Genomic DNA, 19,317 nt, shown 5'->3' with positions numbered 1-19,317 from the left:
TGTGCGATCAAATCCTCAGTGAGTAGCTTAACCTTGATGCTATGTGCCTGCACAACCTTGTGGACTCACTTCTTAACTGAATCCAGGTGTTATCAATTCCAGAGGCTGAGTTACATGGGATTAAATGATGTTTGTAATGATTTATCCAGGCTTGACTAATTTTTTGTCCAGTGAGCTTAGATGAAATGATGAAAAATGGAAAAGCTTGTAGAATAATTTTTAAAAGCTTGTGACATGACAGAGCCCACTTGCTAAGATTGATGGGATGAGGAACTTCTCTATGAAACACAGAAAGACTAAAACACTTTTTGCTAGTGATATCCAATACATCCAGTTCTGTATTGACATTTTACTATCTGAATCACTCTGTCTACTATCAAGGTCCACAATCCATAATGAACAAGAGAAGTAACTCCAACCCAGTCTGAGAGATAGATTTATGAAATAAAAAATAAATCGTCCTGACCTGGTTAAATGACTGGAAACAGGCTGTGAATTTACATTTTACAATATTTACTCAAGACTACCTATTTGTCTTCAATGTCACAGAAAGTTATACTATGGCTGTATCCATGGATTTTTTTTTTTCTAAATGTCTTACTGTCATTTCATAACACAAGCAAATCGAAATATACTAGGTCTTTGAAGATCTCTCTCGTTCTTTTACTTGAGACAAATGGATATTTATATTAATGGATATTAGACATTAATTCAGAGGGAAACACAAGCCTCAATTTTTACAACAGGTTGAAAATTGCGCTGATCTCACTGGAGTTGCTTTCTTCACGAGTTTGTTAGCTACTTTCCATGGCTTTCAGGATCCAGGAATTGATGTATGGTAGAGAAACATGCAAATGTGTTTAGGGACCATTCAAGTCCTAAAAGTTTACCAGAACCCGTTGCAGAGAGTTCTGGCTTAAAAAAATGCTCTGGTCATGTCTAATAAAGGAACAGTGAAAAAAGTAATATTACCTATTGCCAGACTGTGATCCCACCAGTTATAGGAACACTGCCAGAAGCGTAAACCTGCCTGATCCTTTATCTCTTCCGCTGTTGGAGGAGCACTCAGAGTCCACGTTCCCAGATAGATGAGCATTACAAGGAGGATGGGAAACATCCATTGTAACAGTTGTTTATCTGTTAGTTTCACTTTGTGTGCAGACTTGACACGGTATGTCAGAGAAACCCTGAAAGGAAATAAAAAGAAGGACAAATATGAAAATGATAAATTTTATCATTTAAAAAAATAAAATTCTCCACCTGCTGTCTGTAGAAAGAAATGTTTAAAAGAGCTAATTAAACTGTGCCTGGGCCAATGACCTTAGATGTTAGGCCCCTTTTAACAACAAGCATTATCATCAATTAAACTGTGAGGTGCTATATTGTCTCTACCCTTGTTTATGATGCAAAACTCTGAAATATGCCTATTGTCATAGAAAGAGAAGTTAAATCAGATATGGATCGATCACGAGATTTAAAATATCTTTTAGATAGATCATGTGAAGATATGCATCAGATGATGAGTGGCCAACCAGAGCTCATGGGAATGATTGAATTGAGGAAGCTGGAATAATTGTGTCACATAATAAGAACAAGTACCTTCTTTTTCTTTATCTTCTTCTTCTTCGTGTGCCATGTCAGTCAATCACTACCGATCTGCATTTAGGGTAGTCGCCCAGGTGGCAGATTCCCTATCTGCTGTTTTCCTAGCCTTTTCTTAAATGATCGCAAAGAAATTGGAAAATTATTGAACATTTCCCTTGGTAAGTTATTCCAATTTAAAGTTAAAAACTTCATCACTGATCCGTATTGAACTAATAATTACAATGCTAAAAAGAGAAAGATGTTCCACCTATTCAATACAATAATATTGTTGCACGAATTAATGTAGCAACATATTTAATATGTTATGGGACCGGTTTCGACATATGTCCATATCATCATCAGCCGACACAAAAATGGCAAGAAGTCAACACAATTGTAACACTTATGACACTTTTCTTGAAATAAAAATAGAAGGTCATGTAGAGGTTCTTGAGCACTCTGTAGATCTTCACATGGGAGGCTAGGGGTACCAGATCCATAATAGACTATATCTTAACCAACTTCAAATTCAGGAAATCTGTTAGGAACGTACAGGTTTTTCAGCTATTTTTTGATGAAACAGACCACTATCTGATCTGTAGTGAACTAAGTATCTCTAGGCCTAGGATAGAGAAAGTGTAATCTGTCTGTAAACGAATAAGGATAGAATATCTCCAGGACGAGGAAATTAGGCAGAAGTGCATGGATAGGATTAGTGAGAATTTTCGAACAATAGACAGTAAGCAAGTTCAGGATATAGATAGAGCCCTGCATGGATGCGGATATCTGCAGATTTATCCGTGAATATCAACGAAGTTAGTGTCTTGGGACATACAAACTGTATGGCAGTGCGGATAATTTTGCTGATAATTTCTAAATATTGAAGTTTATTGATTTTCACTCAGGTATATGCTTGTTTTTGCTTGTGATTAGGCAACCGTTGACATTGGTATGGAAGAATAGTGATATATAAAATGCCTTGAAACCATAAGGCCGTAAATCTGACTTAAGCCTAACTGGTTCCTGCCCGCAATCAATTGAAGGAAGGAACAAAGGTCAATACATCGGTAGTTGTCGCAAGAGAAAATCCCTCATAAACCTGCGACAGTTGTGGTTCTGGTGTCAGGTGTCAGGCCAATTGTATTGTGGTAACAGATCTATCTGTTTCAATAACTTGGGTGTAATATACTGTGGTTATATATTTAAATTATCTGCGGATAACCATTTTGCGGATGCAGATAACTATTCGCGGATGCGGATAAAGGAAGTGTGGATATGGAGCAGATGCGGATATTATTTTGTATATCCGTGCAGGGCTCTAGATATAGAAAGAGAATGGGTGACATACAGGGATGCTGTAGTAGCAGCAAGGGAATGCCTAGGAACAACTGTGTATAAAGATGGGAAAAAGCAAACATCTTGGTGGAATGATGAAGTGAGAGCGGCTTGTAAACGTAAAAGAAAAAAAGAAAGGCTTATCAGAAATGGCTCCAAACAAGGGCTGATGCAGACAGGGAATTGTACACTGATGAAAGAAACGGAGTGAAACAAATAGTTGCTGAATCCAAAAAGAAGTCGTGGGAAGATTTTGGTAATAACCTGGAAAGGCTATGTCAAGCAGCAGGTAAACCTTTTTGGACAGTAATAAAGAATCTTAGGAAGGGCGGGAAGAAGGAAATGAACAGTGTATTGGGTCATTCAGGTGAACTCATAATAGATCCCAGGGTGAAGGGAATATTTTGAAAATCTTCTCAACGTAAAAGAAAATATTCCTGGTGGTGTCATGAACAACTGAGCTCATGGGGAGGAGGAAAATGATGTTGGTGAAATTATGCTTGAGGAAGTGGAAAAGGTGGTAAATTTAGCATGGAGTGTTGGTAAGGTACCTTCAGATTGGAAAAAAGCAATAATTGCACATATCTATATGCAAGGGAACAGGGAGGGCTGCAACAACTATTAAGGTATCTCAGTGATTAGTATACCAGGCAAAGTATTCACTGGCATCTTGGAAGGGAGGGTGTGATCAGTGGTTGAGAGGAAGTTGGATGAAAACCACAATGGATTCAGCCCACAGAGGGGCTGTCAGGATCAGATTTTCAGTATGCACCATGTAATTGAAAAATGCTACAAGAAGAATAGACAGTTATGTTTATGTTTCATAAATCTAGAGATAAAATATGACAGGGTACCGAGGGAAAAGATGTTCGCCATACTAGGGGACTATGGGATTAAACATAGATTATTAAAATCAGTCAAATGCATTTATGTTGACAATTGGGCTGCAGTGAGAATTGATGGTAGAATGCGTTCTTCGTTCAGGGTACTTACAGGGGTTAGACAAGTATTTAGGATGTGTTCTCCCAGGATGGTAATATAGTAAGCGAGATTGTATCAAGGTGCAGTAAAGCTAATGCAGTGAGCTTGCAGTTGTGATCAACAGTATTCTGTAAGAAGGAAGTGAGCTCCCAGACAAAACTATCTTTACATCGGTCCGTTTTCAGACCAACTTTGCTTTACAGGAGCGTTAAATCTGTTATCTATTATTGTAAAGTGATAGAATGTACTGTAATATATGTACATTTTAGTGCCTGGTTAGATGGAAGAGAAGGCCTGAAGGCCTTAATCTTGCCAGGTAAAATAAAACATTACTAACTAACTAGCTGGGTGGACTCGGGTTATCTTATTCATAAGTTAGAAGTAACAGATATGAAAGTAGTGATCATGATTGCTGGTTGATAAACTTAACCATAATAGGTATTTTTATATGAACCTGTATTGACTTGTCTAAATCTATTAAAGAAACTTTAAAATAGTTTATGTTCGGTCCACCTTGAAAATTTTTATTTTATCATACATGTTCCTGAAACATTCCTGTAATTTTACTCTTTATCTGCATACACCACACTCCATAATACAAACCTCTTTTCATATTAACAGTTCATGGAAAGCCCAGGGGGATCAGTCTTCAGTAGTCAACAAACATCTACTTGAGAATTCTTCGAAACACGTACAAGGATTTGATCTTCCAAGATGACAGTGGAAGTGGAGAATCATCAATCGGGTAAGAACTGGACAAGGCAGATGTGGTTATCTATTGTGCAAATGGGGTTTGACTAGCTCTGCAGATTGTGATTGTGGTGCCTCTTCTCAGTCAATCCACCACATTGGTGCTGACTGCCCAATTTGAGCTTTCAAAGGAATGCTAATGGACATTCACTGCACGTCGGATGAAGCAGTTGATTGGGTCAAAATACTAGACGTAGAGTTGTAGTATTGTACGGACTTGTGACTACGCACATTTATCCTGAAAAAAAAAAAAACACACACACACGCACACGCACATGCGCGCACGCGCGCACACACACACACACACACACAGGGTTGGTATGAAGAAGGGCATCCAGCTGTCATGTTCCTGAAATATGTATGATAAATAATAATTTTCAATCATTAAAATTGTATTGACAAGGTGGACCCATCATAAACTGCTTTAACAATGGCACAATGGCAGGAGGTTACTCGTAATGAGGAGATAAAGGCTAAGTTAGGAATGAACTCGACAGATGAAGCTGAACGCATAAATCGGCTTCAGTGGTGGGGTAATGTGAGGCAGATGGAGGTGGATAGGTACCTCAGAGAATAATGGACTGTGTTATGGAGGGTAAGAGAAGTAGAAGGAGACCAAGACAATGGTTAGATTCAGTTTCTAACAACTTAAAGATAACAGGGATAGAACTAAATGAGGCCACAGCATTAGTTGCAAATAGAGGATTGTGGTGACGTTTAGTAAATTCACAGAGGCTTGCAGACTGAATACTGAAAGGCCTAATGATGTATGTATGTATGTATGTATGTATGTATGTACTAGCTGATGTACCCGTGCTTCGCTACGGGATTCTCAGAAAGACTGACTTTGTGGTTTTCTTAACCTGAAATCAACATAGCTCATTACAAAAACGTAAGTATGAATGTAGCGATTAAAAGCAATGCTATCATATAAAATACTCGATCAAATGGAAAGGCGCACGTTTTATCACTTTTAACGGTTAGATTGTGGTGCCAATCTAATAGTCCAAAGTTCCAGAGCTGGGATGACCAGGCCGCAGATTGCCATGAACACTCATCTGCCATTATTCCGCTAAATATGCACACTGTTCATTCCAATCAGTGCCTCAGAGTAGGGATTGAATAGCCCGAATGCTATGATGATCCAGTGTGTTACGTACCAGTAGTATCAGAAAATTTATAAACCAGGGGAATGGCATGCTAAAGAAGAAAGTTATCTAACTCCCCAGCTACTTCCCATCAATATTCAGGCAGGCTGTTACACTCTGTACGACTGGGCGAGTTGACCATGTAGTTAGCGGTGCGCAGCTGTGAACTTGCATCCGAGAGATAGTGGATTCGAACCCCATTGTCGGCAGCACTGATGATGGTATTCCGTGGTTTCCCACTTTCACACCAGTCAAATGCTGGGCCTGTACCTTAATTAAGGCCTAAGGCACTCCTAGCCCTTTCCTATCCCATCGTCGCCATAAAACCTATCTATGTCGGTGCGACGTAAATCAAATAAAAATATTCTGTACGCAGCAGTAATCCTATCTACCGGAGATGAAGGGCGACAGATGACACAAAGCACATCACGACAAACAATGGTCAAAGTAATGTTATTGTTGATCCATGTTATGAGCTTTCTATATTGTAGGCCTACACATTTAGTTTTCTTTCGACTCTGTGATTTGTAAAATATTTTATACCATAAACTGTAGTTTCTTATTCTCCGACTTTACATACCGATTTTCATTAAATACTGTTTACCCATTTCTGGTTACTCGGCGCTGATATGGACTTAGTAACAAAAATCCAAAATCATGAATATCTTTGTGATCATAGCCAGTACGGTAACAATGTATAAGACATGAATAATAGGAAGTTTAATACAATATAACCCTAGTTATGTAGCATTCATCGATTACACCTCTAATAAGAAATATTTGAGAATTACATTTTAGGCCTTCCCCTAAACTACCATTTCAGTCAGCGTGAATAAAATAATTTACAGCCTAGACTATAGCGACTATTTCCTGACTTTGCATACCAATTTTCATCAAGATAGGACTACTAATAACAACAATATTTGAGAATTATATTTTAGGCCTTTCCCATAACTACCATTTTTCTCAGCGTGAATACAATTATTGATAGCCTAGATTGTAGCAACTTATTCTCCAACTTTGCATACCCATTTTCTTTAAAATATGACCACTAATAACATAAATAGTTGAGAATTCAATTTTAGGCCTTCCCCTAAATTAACATTTCACTCAGCGTGAGTAAAATGATTTATAGCCTAGATTGTAGAGGCTCATCCCCCGACTTTACATACCGATTTTCATTAGACCACTAATAACATAAATAGTTGAGAATTCAATTTTAGGCCTTCCCCTAAACTACCATTTCACTCAGCGTGAGTAAAATGATTTATAGCCTAGATTGTAGAGGCTCATCCCCTGACTTCACATACTGATTTTCGTTAAATTCTCTTCAACCGTTTTCTCGTGATGCATGTACAGACAGACAGACAGACAGACAGACAGACAGACAGACAGACAGACAGACAGACAGACAGACAGACAGACAGACAGACAGACAGACAGACAGACAGACAGACAGACAGACAGACAGAAATTACGGAAAAGTAAAAAGTGCATTTTCTTGTTACTATGGACATGACCGATACAGAAATACCATTATTTTCAAACTCTGAGCAATGTACAGACAAAACTCTTATTTTATATATATAGATTACATTTCAGGCCTTCCCCTAAACTACCATTTTGCTCAGCGTGATTAAAATAATTAAAATAGCCTAGATTATAGCGCCCTATTTCCCGAATTGGCATACCAATTTTCGTGAAGATACGACCACTAATAAAATAAATATTTGACAATTAAATTTTAGGCCTTCCCCTAAACTACCATTTTTCTCAGCATGTATAGCCTATATTGTAGCGACTTATTTTCCATCTTTGTCTAGCGATTTTCATTAAGACACGACCACTAATAACATAAATATTTGAGAATTAAATTTCAGGCCTTCCCCTAAACTACCATTTCACTCAGCGTGATTAAAATAATTTATAGCCTAGATTGTAGCGGTTCATCACCCGACTTTACATTCCGATTTTCATAAAATTCTCTTCAGCCGTTTTCTCGTGATGCGTGTACATACATACATACATACGTACATACATACAGATAGACAGACAGAAATTACGGAAAAGTAAAAAAATGCATTTTCTTGTTACTGTGGACATGACCAATACAGAAATACCATTGTTTTCAAATTCTGAGCATTGTACAGACAAAACTCTTATTTTATATATATAGATGTGTTACGGGATTTTGGTGGTTCAGCAGAGGTGAAAGAAGGTGCGGGCTGGAATGGGTCTAACTACAAGTTCGAAAAATAAATTAAAATTTCAACAAAGGTTATATTTTCAAAACTTAACAGTGGTGACATAGAATTTGAAAACTTAACAAGTCAACAACAAGCCAAAATCAGGTACAAAGAAATCACAAGATTTCGGGGGTTATTACAAGATCTGGGCTTCGAGCCTCAAGTATAATTTCTGAGCTCTCAGCTCACAACAACAAAAATACTAAAGGGCAGAACACCCTTAATTACATGGAGCATTAGCTCCCAACCTTACATCTCAAGCCTCTCTAAGGCCCTTTTACCACAACACTATAAAGAGCTGTCCCGCTCTCTATCTGTCAAGCCTATTAAAGGCATACCCGACCTTACAAATCAATTGCCGCTACTGCAGCAAGTGAAACAGGGGTATTAGTACCCAATCTACTGGGCCTCGGCCGAAAAAGAACAGGATAATTAAATGGCCCAAAATACAAAATGACTGGAGGTGTAGCTTGCACTCCTACATTACACTATTAAAACCTACTCGGCTCTAGGCCACTTACACGAGGGCTAATCCCATACTAGGGAGGTGACTCGTATAAGAAAACTTTATTACATTAAGAAGGAAGAAAATCGGTTATGAAAACGTAGTCACCTCAAAACAATATGAGTGGGAGCTCGAGAGGGTTAGGCACTCTCTATCCCAATTTGTAGTTAAAGAGACGGAATTTTTACCAAATGTCTTTACATTTTAAAGGTAGGTTACATGAGAAAAGTATCGAACCTGACCCGTGGGTTAAACTGCTGAGCTAGCAAGAAATAAAGTTATTAAACGGCCATTACCTTGTTGATGAACTGCTGCCCGAAGAAAGAGGCGCGTCCCGCCCCCTGCTACATATTCACACACTAAGCAAGATGTCGATGGAGTGGCAACGAGCCATGAACCTCAGCAGTTTTATACCCACAAGGAAGCTTTGAGACCTTTCATGAAATAAAAGCGCCACACCCCCTCCCTTTATTGGCTAACATCAAAAGTTACACACAACATGAACAAGAAACCTAGGATTGGAGGAAAATTAATTTAGAAAATTCGGGATTGGCTGAATTCAAAACTGGCGGAAACAGAGATCAATATTGACAACCCAAAAAATGAAAGAAAGAAATTTAACAAAGAACAAACTTATGGATACAAAGTTTCTTCAAAAACAGTCCCTTCACTTCGCATCAGAGTGCACAATCGTATTCTTTTCTCTGTAGAGACATCTAGAAGAGAATGTCCACACTTCTTGATACAGGGCAAAACAAACACAAATCGAAATAGACACCGTTCAGAACAGTTCAAAATTACAAAATTTACAGTGGTGACATCTTCTGGGCAACTGTAGAGTTGCTTCAGTTATTAAAGTTCAGGGTTTCTCCTGTAGGGGATTACTTGTAGGCGCACAATTTAAATTTGTGGGGTCAGGGTGTACCAACCGGTACAGTATGTATGTACTATTTTATTTCTTCTTCTTTTTTTTTTTACAATTGACTTTACATCACTCCGATACTGATAGGTCCTATGTCAATGATGGTATAGAAAAGGCCTAGGAGTGGGAAGGAAGCGGCTGTGGTCTTAATTAAGATACAGCCTCAGCATTTGCCTAGTGTGAAAATGGGAAACCATTGAAAGTCATCTTCAGGTCTACAGACAATGGGGTTTGAACCCACTATCTCCCAAATGCAATGTACTACTTCTACGAAGTACTTAAAAAATTCAGTTTTCAAAAGGATTAAACTCAGCAGTTGTGATTGATATATTAGTACTGGAGACCTGTGGTTGGAGCAGCTTTTGTTTTTTGATTCTCTCTCTTATTAGTTCATTATATATTTATGCTTAAAAGGAGAATAATAAAACTTAGTTTTCCACCTATTCAATACTTAACGAGCAATGCAAAATTAGGATCTCTTCCTTATTTTATTGCCTAATTATTATAATATAGTACATGTTTCATTCGTTTTCTGAACATCTTCAACCATAATGTCTTTACAAGGTTGATTGGTAACATTGATCTAGAACTTACATATATGATTTGCCGTTAACAAACTTATCAATAACAATCTTTAAGAAACCCTATTAAATATAAATCTTTTATATATTACGTCATATAATTAAGATATATGATATGACAATTTGTTCGGTTTGAAATTAAAACTTTTTCAAATATTAAAAAATGCGATGTCTATTAGTTGGTCTAGGTATAACTACATTTACAATCTAATAAAACTGCTAATTGTCTTAAATTTTTGTTGTTTGAACATAAAAAACATATTGTTAAAATCTGGCATAAACTTTTTCACATGGTGTACCATTTAAAAATGAAACCATGATACACTCTCAAAACAAATGATATTAGGCATAATTATTATTTTGTTCGTCCACAAAATGTCCAACCCGATGCGCCGTTATTTGTTATACGGTAGGTTATGATATTGCAACTCTTTAAAAATTTTAACATTTAATATTTAATATTTATGCTTACCTCCAAGTCTTCATAAGAAGCGCGGTGTAAGTTACACAAAAGCCAAGATGGCGACTCCACTTGGTACAAATACAAGAGTATAGATCCAGGACAGGAAAGATGGCAGCCATCTAAAAAATTAAGAATATCAAACACCATTTAAAAAACAATTTTATGTTTTGATGGTTTTTGCCTTCTCTCATTGATTTTCATACCTTAAGCTTGATCACTTTCTACAGTATCTCATAAGTCAACAAATTACATGGCTCAACCTACAGAATTTTTAACTACAAAAATTAAAGGACTCATAAGCTACCTACTTCACTTACCTGTACAGCAAGGTAATGGAGTTATAAAGATAAAAAAATATACCAAACTAAAAATATAGTGCACCCAGAACCATCCATTGCTATCGAATTCTAAACAGCACAGAAATTTGAATGGGGAAATAAATTATTAAAATAATAATAATAATAATTTCATGTGGCTACTTCTAGCTGAGTACAGCCCTTGTAAGGCAGACCCTCCTATGAGGGTGGGTGGCATCTGCGATATGTAGGTAATTGCATGTTATTGTGGTGGATGACAGTGTTGTGTGTGGTGTGTGAGTTGCAGGGATGTTGGGGACAGAACAAACATCCAGCCTCCGAGCCATTGGAATTAACCAATGAAGGTTAAAATCCCAGACCTGGCCGGGAATCAAACCTGGGACCCTCTGAACCGAAGGCCAGTACGCTGACCATTCATCCAACAAGTCGGACATTATTAAAATATCAGACAAAGAAATGAACTTATTCAACCAAACATTTCAGAATGCTCCTATCACAAGGAAGTGCAGTAATATACAGGGTCTCTCTAATAAACCCAGACCGTCCAGCAGCATTTTTACTCTCCCAGACCTAGGCAGCTGTATGGGAGGCACACACGTAGTTCTTGACCTCACAAGGAGCGTGCATGTGTTCAACCTAGCATCAGTAGCCAGTATGAATCTCAGCTGTTAACATGGTGAGACAGTTATCATTGCAACACCGTATTTTTGTATGTAAAAGTTATTTTAAGTACAAGTCAGCTCGATGGGGACGCACTGAATTTGTTCAGCAATTTCCTGGTGAAGTGCCACCTACATGAGCACAGATTTACATAATTGTAAATAAATTTGAAACTACTGGCTCAGTGCTCAATAAAAAACATGCATTCACACGAACAGTTTTAACAGAGGAAAAGCTAGATGACATTGGTGCGAATCTAGAACAGTCACCAAATAAACCACTCACAAAATTAGCACAAGTAGGGGGTTTGGTTTCTTCTACACACAGAGCTACAAAGTTGTTACACATCAAACAATACAGGTTTGCATGGACTGAAGCGTTATTTAGCAATATACGTTAGTTATGTGATACAATTTGGACAATCAACTGTCTACGCAATATATGTTTAAAGCGTGTCTCTTATCGGCACTTGTAATTTTTGGTGAATTATTGCATTCTACCATGGGACCTTGTATTCACAGTCTAGTGGCTGTAAATTGAGCTGAGACTGGAATTCTTATTTGAAGTATTGGATGAAGTATTGGATGACTAAAACTTGTATCTGGTGGACTCTGATAAATTGTGCCTGAGTGTTCAGAACAGTTAGCCTACTGGTCATCTACTCTGTCTATATGTGGCGAAGAGGACCTTTCGTCACATAGATTATACTGTGTGTTATTACCTCTAATGGTATAAATGCATTGTGGACGGCTACACGGACTCTTACGCCATCTATGAGAGTACATAGCTACTACAGTGTGTGTTTTGGCAGTGCGCGCCAGGGCGAGTTCCGAGACTAGACTGTGTCGTTTCTGGTGGCGGATTATGTAGTATGTCTGTCTGCGCTTGAAAGTGTTTGAAAGGACACGTTGCCTTTGAACGATGGCATGTGCTACTGCTGCTAATATTATGCGTTCTCAAACTGGTATAGGGTGATGGCCTAGAACTATCCCAACAGGGAACAAGTTTCTTTTTCTTTAAATCTTTTTCTGTTTTAGTGTAGTTGTAATGATGTGGATATGTAAATTTTATTTCTTACTGGCGAGTTGTAGTGATAGTTCAGAACACGGTTGCCTTACCTAGGCATATATGAATTAATGTAAGTACACCTTTATCATTTCCTTGTGCTCATATTATTTTCCTTGTGTAGGGTAGTCATATGCTCGTGCGTGTGTCTGTTGTGATTTAATAATATATCTTAGTTTTGTGGTAAGGCATCATGTTTCAAGCATGTTCTGTGTGTAACATAGTAGGCCATTATTGCCTAGGTAACTTCAAAATTCTCCTCTGCCTTTATTGAATGTTGATTTCCCCTTGGTTTTATTCATTTTCTGAATTTTTGCATGTGATTTTAGCCTTTGTTTGATGCATGTGCTGTTCCTATTTGGAAATTTTGACATTTTTGCTGTCGTGCTGTGTGTTGGGTACATGTAACTGCGTGTGATTTTGTCATGATTCTCATCTAAATTATTCAAACATCTTTCTGTGTGTTTTGGCATTTCATTGCCCATGTTCGAACTAACACTATGCTTACACTAGTTTCTAAATTTTTAAAATTTCATTATTATTATTATTTTCATTAATTTATAAATTGTTTTATCTCTTAGGGAAAATTTATTATTTGGGTTTGGTTAGTTTATTTTCATTCCTATTGTGGGCATTTAATGAGATCCTTGTTGTAATTATTTTAGTAAACCCGCATTTATGTTAACGGTAGGTCAACAATGCCTTTGTAACATGTTCATTTAATCGAGGGCTTGGACAACCCCAGTGCGAAAGATATGGAGCCTGCTTCTTATCTTATCTTTTCTGCTTATTGTTGTTTATCTCTTCGTGCCTGACGGTTATGTAACATTATTATTGGGGATTTTGTGAACTGTCGCGGGTGCGATAAGAGCATCTTGTGGATTGCTCTGTGAATGCTATTATTGTTTCCTTCTGAAACTGTGTGTTCATTTTTCTGTCTTGGTGATGTGATGTGAACTGGCTCATTCCTTTTTATTATGTTCCAGTGTTTATTTTTACCTTTGCTTAACATGACTTTTGGGAATTTAAATTTTTTAAATTTATTTGGGCTGTATTTCTGATTCTGGGGGACCCTGTTGGGGACATTATGGTCTGTATTTGTTGTGTTCTGTGTTAATAGAGATATGTCGGGTGTCCTTCATTAATATCTGGTTTGGTGGGATTTTAGCTTCCACTGGGGTGCTGTCAAAAGCCCTCGATTGGTCATCCAACCCGTTTTTCTTTCATTTAAATTTTATATATTATTTAACATATCTGTAGTCTAATATTATTTGTTATGTTATGAGTAGGGTGATGCACCAGAACTTTATATTTTTCATTAAAATGGTACATTTACTATAAGAATATGTTATTTACAACTTACATTATTTATTTACTAAAAATTAATTATGCTACTTATTTTTCCGTTCATTGCAAATTTTACGTCAGTATTCAGTATTTACCAAACATTGATTTTTCAAATCTAATTTTAATGTACATATTATTTACCTAATAATATTTTTATTTCTATTTTTGATAATTTTGGTGTCATTTTGGACTGAATTGCTTCACGATTCCTAGGATCTCCTCCTCTATCCTTTTTTTATGGATAGGTTCCAGCACTCTTCCTTGCTCCCTTGTATTTTTTGATGTGTTATTTTCTCTTTTGGTTTCATTTGCTCCTTGTTTATATTGGTCTTGTGTGCACACTTCCCTATGACGCACATCATTCATTATCAATGTTAGGGGGTGTTGCAGGGCCCATTGTTTAAGACCTGCTGATCCAGCCGCAAGAGTGAGATCATTGAATGATCGTTTATTCGACCCACAGCTTGTATTCTTTTCGGATGAGGGCTAGTTTCATCTTAATGGTCGTGTGAACAGTCATAACTCTCGCTATTGGTGTGCAGAAAATTCTAATGGTGTTTATGAAGTCCCTCATTATGAAGGATGACTCTTTCAGCATTTTTTTTTTTTTTTTTTTTTTTTTGCTAGTTGCTTTACGTCGCACCGACACAGATATGTCTTATGGCGACGATGGGAGGGTAAAGGCCTAGGGATTGGAAGGAAGTGGCCGTGGCCTTAATTAAGGTACAGTCCCAGCATTTGCCTGGTGTGAAAATGGGAAACCACGGAAAACCATCTTCAGGGCTGCCAACAGTGGGGCTCGAACCCACTATCTCCCGATTACTGGATACTGGCTGCACTTAAGCGACTGCAGCTATCGAGCTCGGTTCAGCATCTTTTATAGGTAAGTTTTCATATAAGATTGTATACACGCTTAAAGCAAGGAGGCCGCGCATGATGTAAGTTGAGCTGAGGCAGCTGCTGTAGCGCAGAGTACAAACACCGTGCGCTCTGACTGGGTTTTATAAGAGAGACCCTGTAGTAAGGAATACCCAATGTGCTCCTGCAGGAAATTCTAATGTAACGGACATGGTTCCTGTCCAGATCCATTAGCTACATTTCTACCTGATCTCATAAATGCTCTCAAGGAGACTGGGCAGGCCAAAAAAATATGTCAACAGAACGGAAGCAATTGTAGAAGACCTGTGGCTTGGATTGGGGGCATTATCTTGGCAGAAAATAAAACTTTTTCAACCACTTTGTGTAGGGGTGGCTGTAGAACATCTTGAATCTCCTATTGTGCTGCTTAATATTCTGAATACTGCTACTAACTTGGAGCAGGAATCATATACAACAGCTCCCTGCACCATGTTGCCCCTAGGTCTGTTAGTGTGACTGTGAAATGAATGTTCTTCTGAATGTTATCTAGAATAGCAACAAACTTGGAAATGAGAGCCCATGTGTTTCAAGACTAATCTTGGATTTCTTGCTAAATTCAATGCATTGTCAGTCCATACTTGCATGAGCAACATCACTACTTCAGAACTACTGATGACAAGATGTAACAGTAGACTCTGTAAGGTATGCCCAGAATACAAGCTTTTCGCCTTGTTCTACAAGTTTACCCTGCAATTAATATGTAAGACAAGGGTATATAGCAATCCTATAATGTTTCTAAATTAGGGACCGAAATATCTTTCTTTTAGTACTTGTCTGATGAACAGTGAAAAAATAATTTTGCCCGGAAATGAGCCTAGATCTCCAGAATCACTTGGTGTGTATGTTTTTGCTCATGTACCCATTCCTTTTAATTAATTCTGTACAACACAGTGTGGATATTCCGGTGATAACGATAGCACTGTGCATAAGTGTTTTCTTACAGCCTCTCATATGAGCACTGCTGTAGGGATATCAATTCTCTTACTACTTATCCCAAGGCAATCCCAATCCAACAACAAAAACTGACATCACTATCTCTTACCCATCTTCACCATTTCTAAACAAACAAAGTTTTATGTGACTTAATATAATCTGGTGATTGATTTACATGGAATCTGGATCACAGGGATTTGATTTTTCATTTCAATAATACCACATGCATTTGCTGGGTTTCAAGCCCCAGCAGCCTTGGTGAGAAGCCAGTAACACATGGGTAATTGTGTACTTTGTGGGTGCACTACTGATTTCCTTTCCTCTCTTAGCTCTGAATATATAAGCATTGTGTTTCCTGTTTTATATCTATAAATATGAGTAAATCTGTCTTTTAGGAATTATTCCATCTTATACTGAATTCAGATTCCTGTCTAGATTAAAAAATTTAAACAGATATAATAATAGAATCAGTATACTGGTTATAAAAGAAATTCCTAATGGTTAACATGCAGCACCTGTCTTCTTTGATGTTCGCCTTCCATTCTTCAAGACAGTCGCGCTGAGAATATGAATTTATCACTTTTTTTTCTTTAATTCCTCAAATGATTTAAATTGGCTTATGGGTTTCTGATAAGATTTTTGATGATTTCTAAAGATTTTATTGGCAAATGTAGGCAAATTAGGAAGAATGTTTTCCTCCTTTATTACTCTTTAGCAAAGGTATACAAATCATTTCAACTTGTTTTCCAGCTAGTATGTAGTTCCACAATCAGAAAAAGAAAAAAAAAAAAAGTTGATGGGATAGGAAAGGCTTAGGAATGGGAAGGAAGCGGCCATGGCTTTCATTATGGTACAGCCCCAGCATTTGCCTGGTGTGAAAATGGGAAACCGCAGACAACCATCTTCAGGGCTGCCGACAGTGGGGTTTGAACCCACTATCTCCCGGATGCAAGCTTACAGCTGCGCGCTCCTAACCGCGCTATATGCTTAATGTAATATGCTACTTCTCTGATCTCTGTATGATAAACATTTGTGATATGCAACAACCTGTTTTCAGTTCTCATTTTCTATTGTATAAATACATTTTCCGAGTTATTAACTTTTTGAAAATTTCAAATATACTCCTTATATAGATAAATCTAATTCATATTACACACACTCAATAATTTGGGGAATGTTTAGAGTCTCTTTGTTTGCTGTCTTTGCAGCATATTCACAGTTTTCTTATTGTTGTTACAGTTGGCCAGTGAAATTTCCTGCTACCAGGCACAGGTATACAAGTTCCAACTAGCTTCATGCCTTTGTATTGGAGCAATAAAATACAGAAACATATTTTCTGACATACATAGAAAAAATTTCAAGGAAATGGAGCAATAACAATCATAATGGTAAAATTCTCCAATTGCTTTGTTGGTTTCAACTGTTACTCCCCTCTCCATTATGATATGTTCAACACATATATTCTTAAGCTGTTTACTTATGGTACTTAGGGGTAAATACTTCTGAAGTTCATTACAAAAAACAAAACAAAAACAAACAAAAAAATATACCGTATTGGCCCAAATATATGATAGTCTTTAAGATGGCCCTGAATTTTTGGAAGATATTTACAAGAAAAACTAAATAATGAGTGTAATTAATGTACAAGGTGCGTTCCATAAATAATGCGACCAAACTCATTAAAACTCATTTATTGAATATATTCATACACTGCCACTCTGAACTCTGCCTTTTTGTCTCAGGGTCATACTCAAAAATCCATGACTCATCACCAGTGATAACTGAGTTAAAAAAATTAGGATCATTTTCACACATTTCCAACATTTCTCGGCACCGAAGCACTCGCATGTCCTTTGGTTCGTCAGTCAACACTTTTGGGACCAGTTTGGCACACACCTTTCTCATGTTCAAATCTTCGGTCACAATGCGTAAAATGGTTGTTTTTTACCATGTTTAGAGTTTGTGCTATCAATTGAAGGCTCAGCCATCTGTCAGAGTTCAAACAATCGCGCACACGACTCGTGAGGTTGATGGCCGTCCACTGCGAGGTTCGTCGGTGATCTCCTCTCAGCCCTCCATGAACGACTTGTGCCATCGGAAAACTTGTGATTTGGACAAGCAATCAGTCCCAAAGGTCTGCTGAAGTAATGGAAACGTTTCAGTGGCGGACTTCCCAAGTTTAACGCAAAATTTGATAGCGTACCGTTGCTCTACAGAACGATCCATTGTGCTGTGTTACATGAACTCAAAACGGGCTTGACGGAAACACACGTCCTGACTCTCCGGCAGCTCACTGCCGAATGAGACAAACAGCGTTTGAAGTTAACACCCCCCTCCATCTAGCCCAGCAGGTTAGAACACACTGCGGTGTACAGTTGCGTCAGAAAAAAATTGGTCGTATTACTTATGGAACGCACGTTGTAGTTGCTTTTGCTCTTTGCTGTAGGGCCTTGGATGCCAATCTCATCAGAGGAGTTCATGAGATGAAATGAATGATGTGATATACTGTACGGTAGTAGGAAGGGAGAGGGTGAAACCCAGTGACAGCACAAAGCCTACTCCAGTCAAATAGTAATACCAACGGGTCTGCTCAAGCCTTTACGCCCCCATCCAACAGACGAATCACCATCAACAGCGTCATATGCCCCCACACCATATGAGCACTGCAGAGTGGTTTGGAATTTAATCCAGGCTTTTGGCATGCATTTTAGTTATTAGGAATTATATACCACCACCTCCCCTACCCTGCCAAACATGGCCACCAGGCAATAACAACTGAATCAGGAGGAAATCCATAACCAATCAAAATACAGATTAGTGATGAACTTTAAGGGCTTCCACGATGAGGAAAAGCAGAACAGCAGCTGGACAGGCAGCCGGAGAAAAAATGGAATGTTTAGGGCTGCAAAAGGGGCTTCCAGAAATGCCTTATAGTTACTTGATGTGGTCTTTAATGGCACTGTCATCCAGCCAGAGGCTCTATATGCAGTGGAATGTCTCGCCATGAACAAAAAAGGCATGATGGAGAAACTGGAGGATAAGGAAAGGAAGATTTTGAGGAAAATCATAGGTCCAGTCAAAGACAATGGTGACTTTAGGAGATAGCACAACCAGGAGTTGTACTCGCATGTAGAGAAAATAATTGATGTGATGCAGATAAAGAGGATTAATTTTTATGGACACATGGCCCAAATGAAGTCAGGACAGTTAACCAACCACATTTTCACTTTCCTCCAAGAGAAAAAGGCAAACGGGGCATGGTTCAGTGAGGTACAGAAAGTCTGCAAGGGATTGGGATCTCATTTGAAGATATCCAGAAGTGTGACACACTTAAGAAACAACTCCAAGAACATCAGAGTTTCCAATGAAAGCCAAAGGTGAAAACTGGAAATGCATGGATGAAAGTAACTGGAGCAACACTGTTTATGAGTGAAGGAATACTGGACCAACATTAAAGCTCAAAGCAAACAGTTGAAATTATGTGGTCCTTAGTTGATCAAAACCAGCAAAAGGAAGAATAATACCGGTATTAGTTTAACATATCACAAACTACTTTTACAGT

At 37.9% G+C, this 19,317-nt stretch overlaps 1 protein-coding gene across 1 annotated transcript in view; it reads right to left on the bottom strand.

Moving 5' to 3' along the window:
- The window catches only part of LOC136873788 (probable G-protein coupled receptor CG31760), a 131,599-nt gene that overhangs the window by 42,507 nt on the left and 69,775 nt on the right, over positions 1-19,317 (bottom strand). The window contains exons 8-9 of the mRNA XM_067147020.2: positions 10,525-10,634; positions 973-1,187 (exon numbers count right to left, since the gene is read on the bottom strand). Of these exons, the coding sequence (XP_067003121.1) occupies positions 973-1,187; positions 10,525-10,634 (325 nt within the window). The remainder of the gene's footprint in view (positions 1-972; positions 1,188-10,524; positions 10,635-19,317) is intronic.

The sequence above is a fragment of the Anabrus simplex genome, chromosome 1 (genome assembly GCF_040414725.1).
Source record: "Anabrus simplex isolate iqAnaSimp1 chromosome 1, ASM4041472v1, whole genome shotgun sequence".
Lineage (NCBI taxonomy): Eukaryota > Metazoa > Arthropoda > Insecta > Orthoptera > Tettigoniidae > Anabrus > Anabrus simplex.
This window is presented reverse-complemented; position numbering and strand designations above follow the sequence as displayed.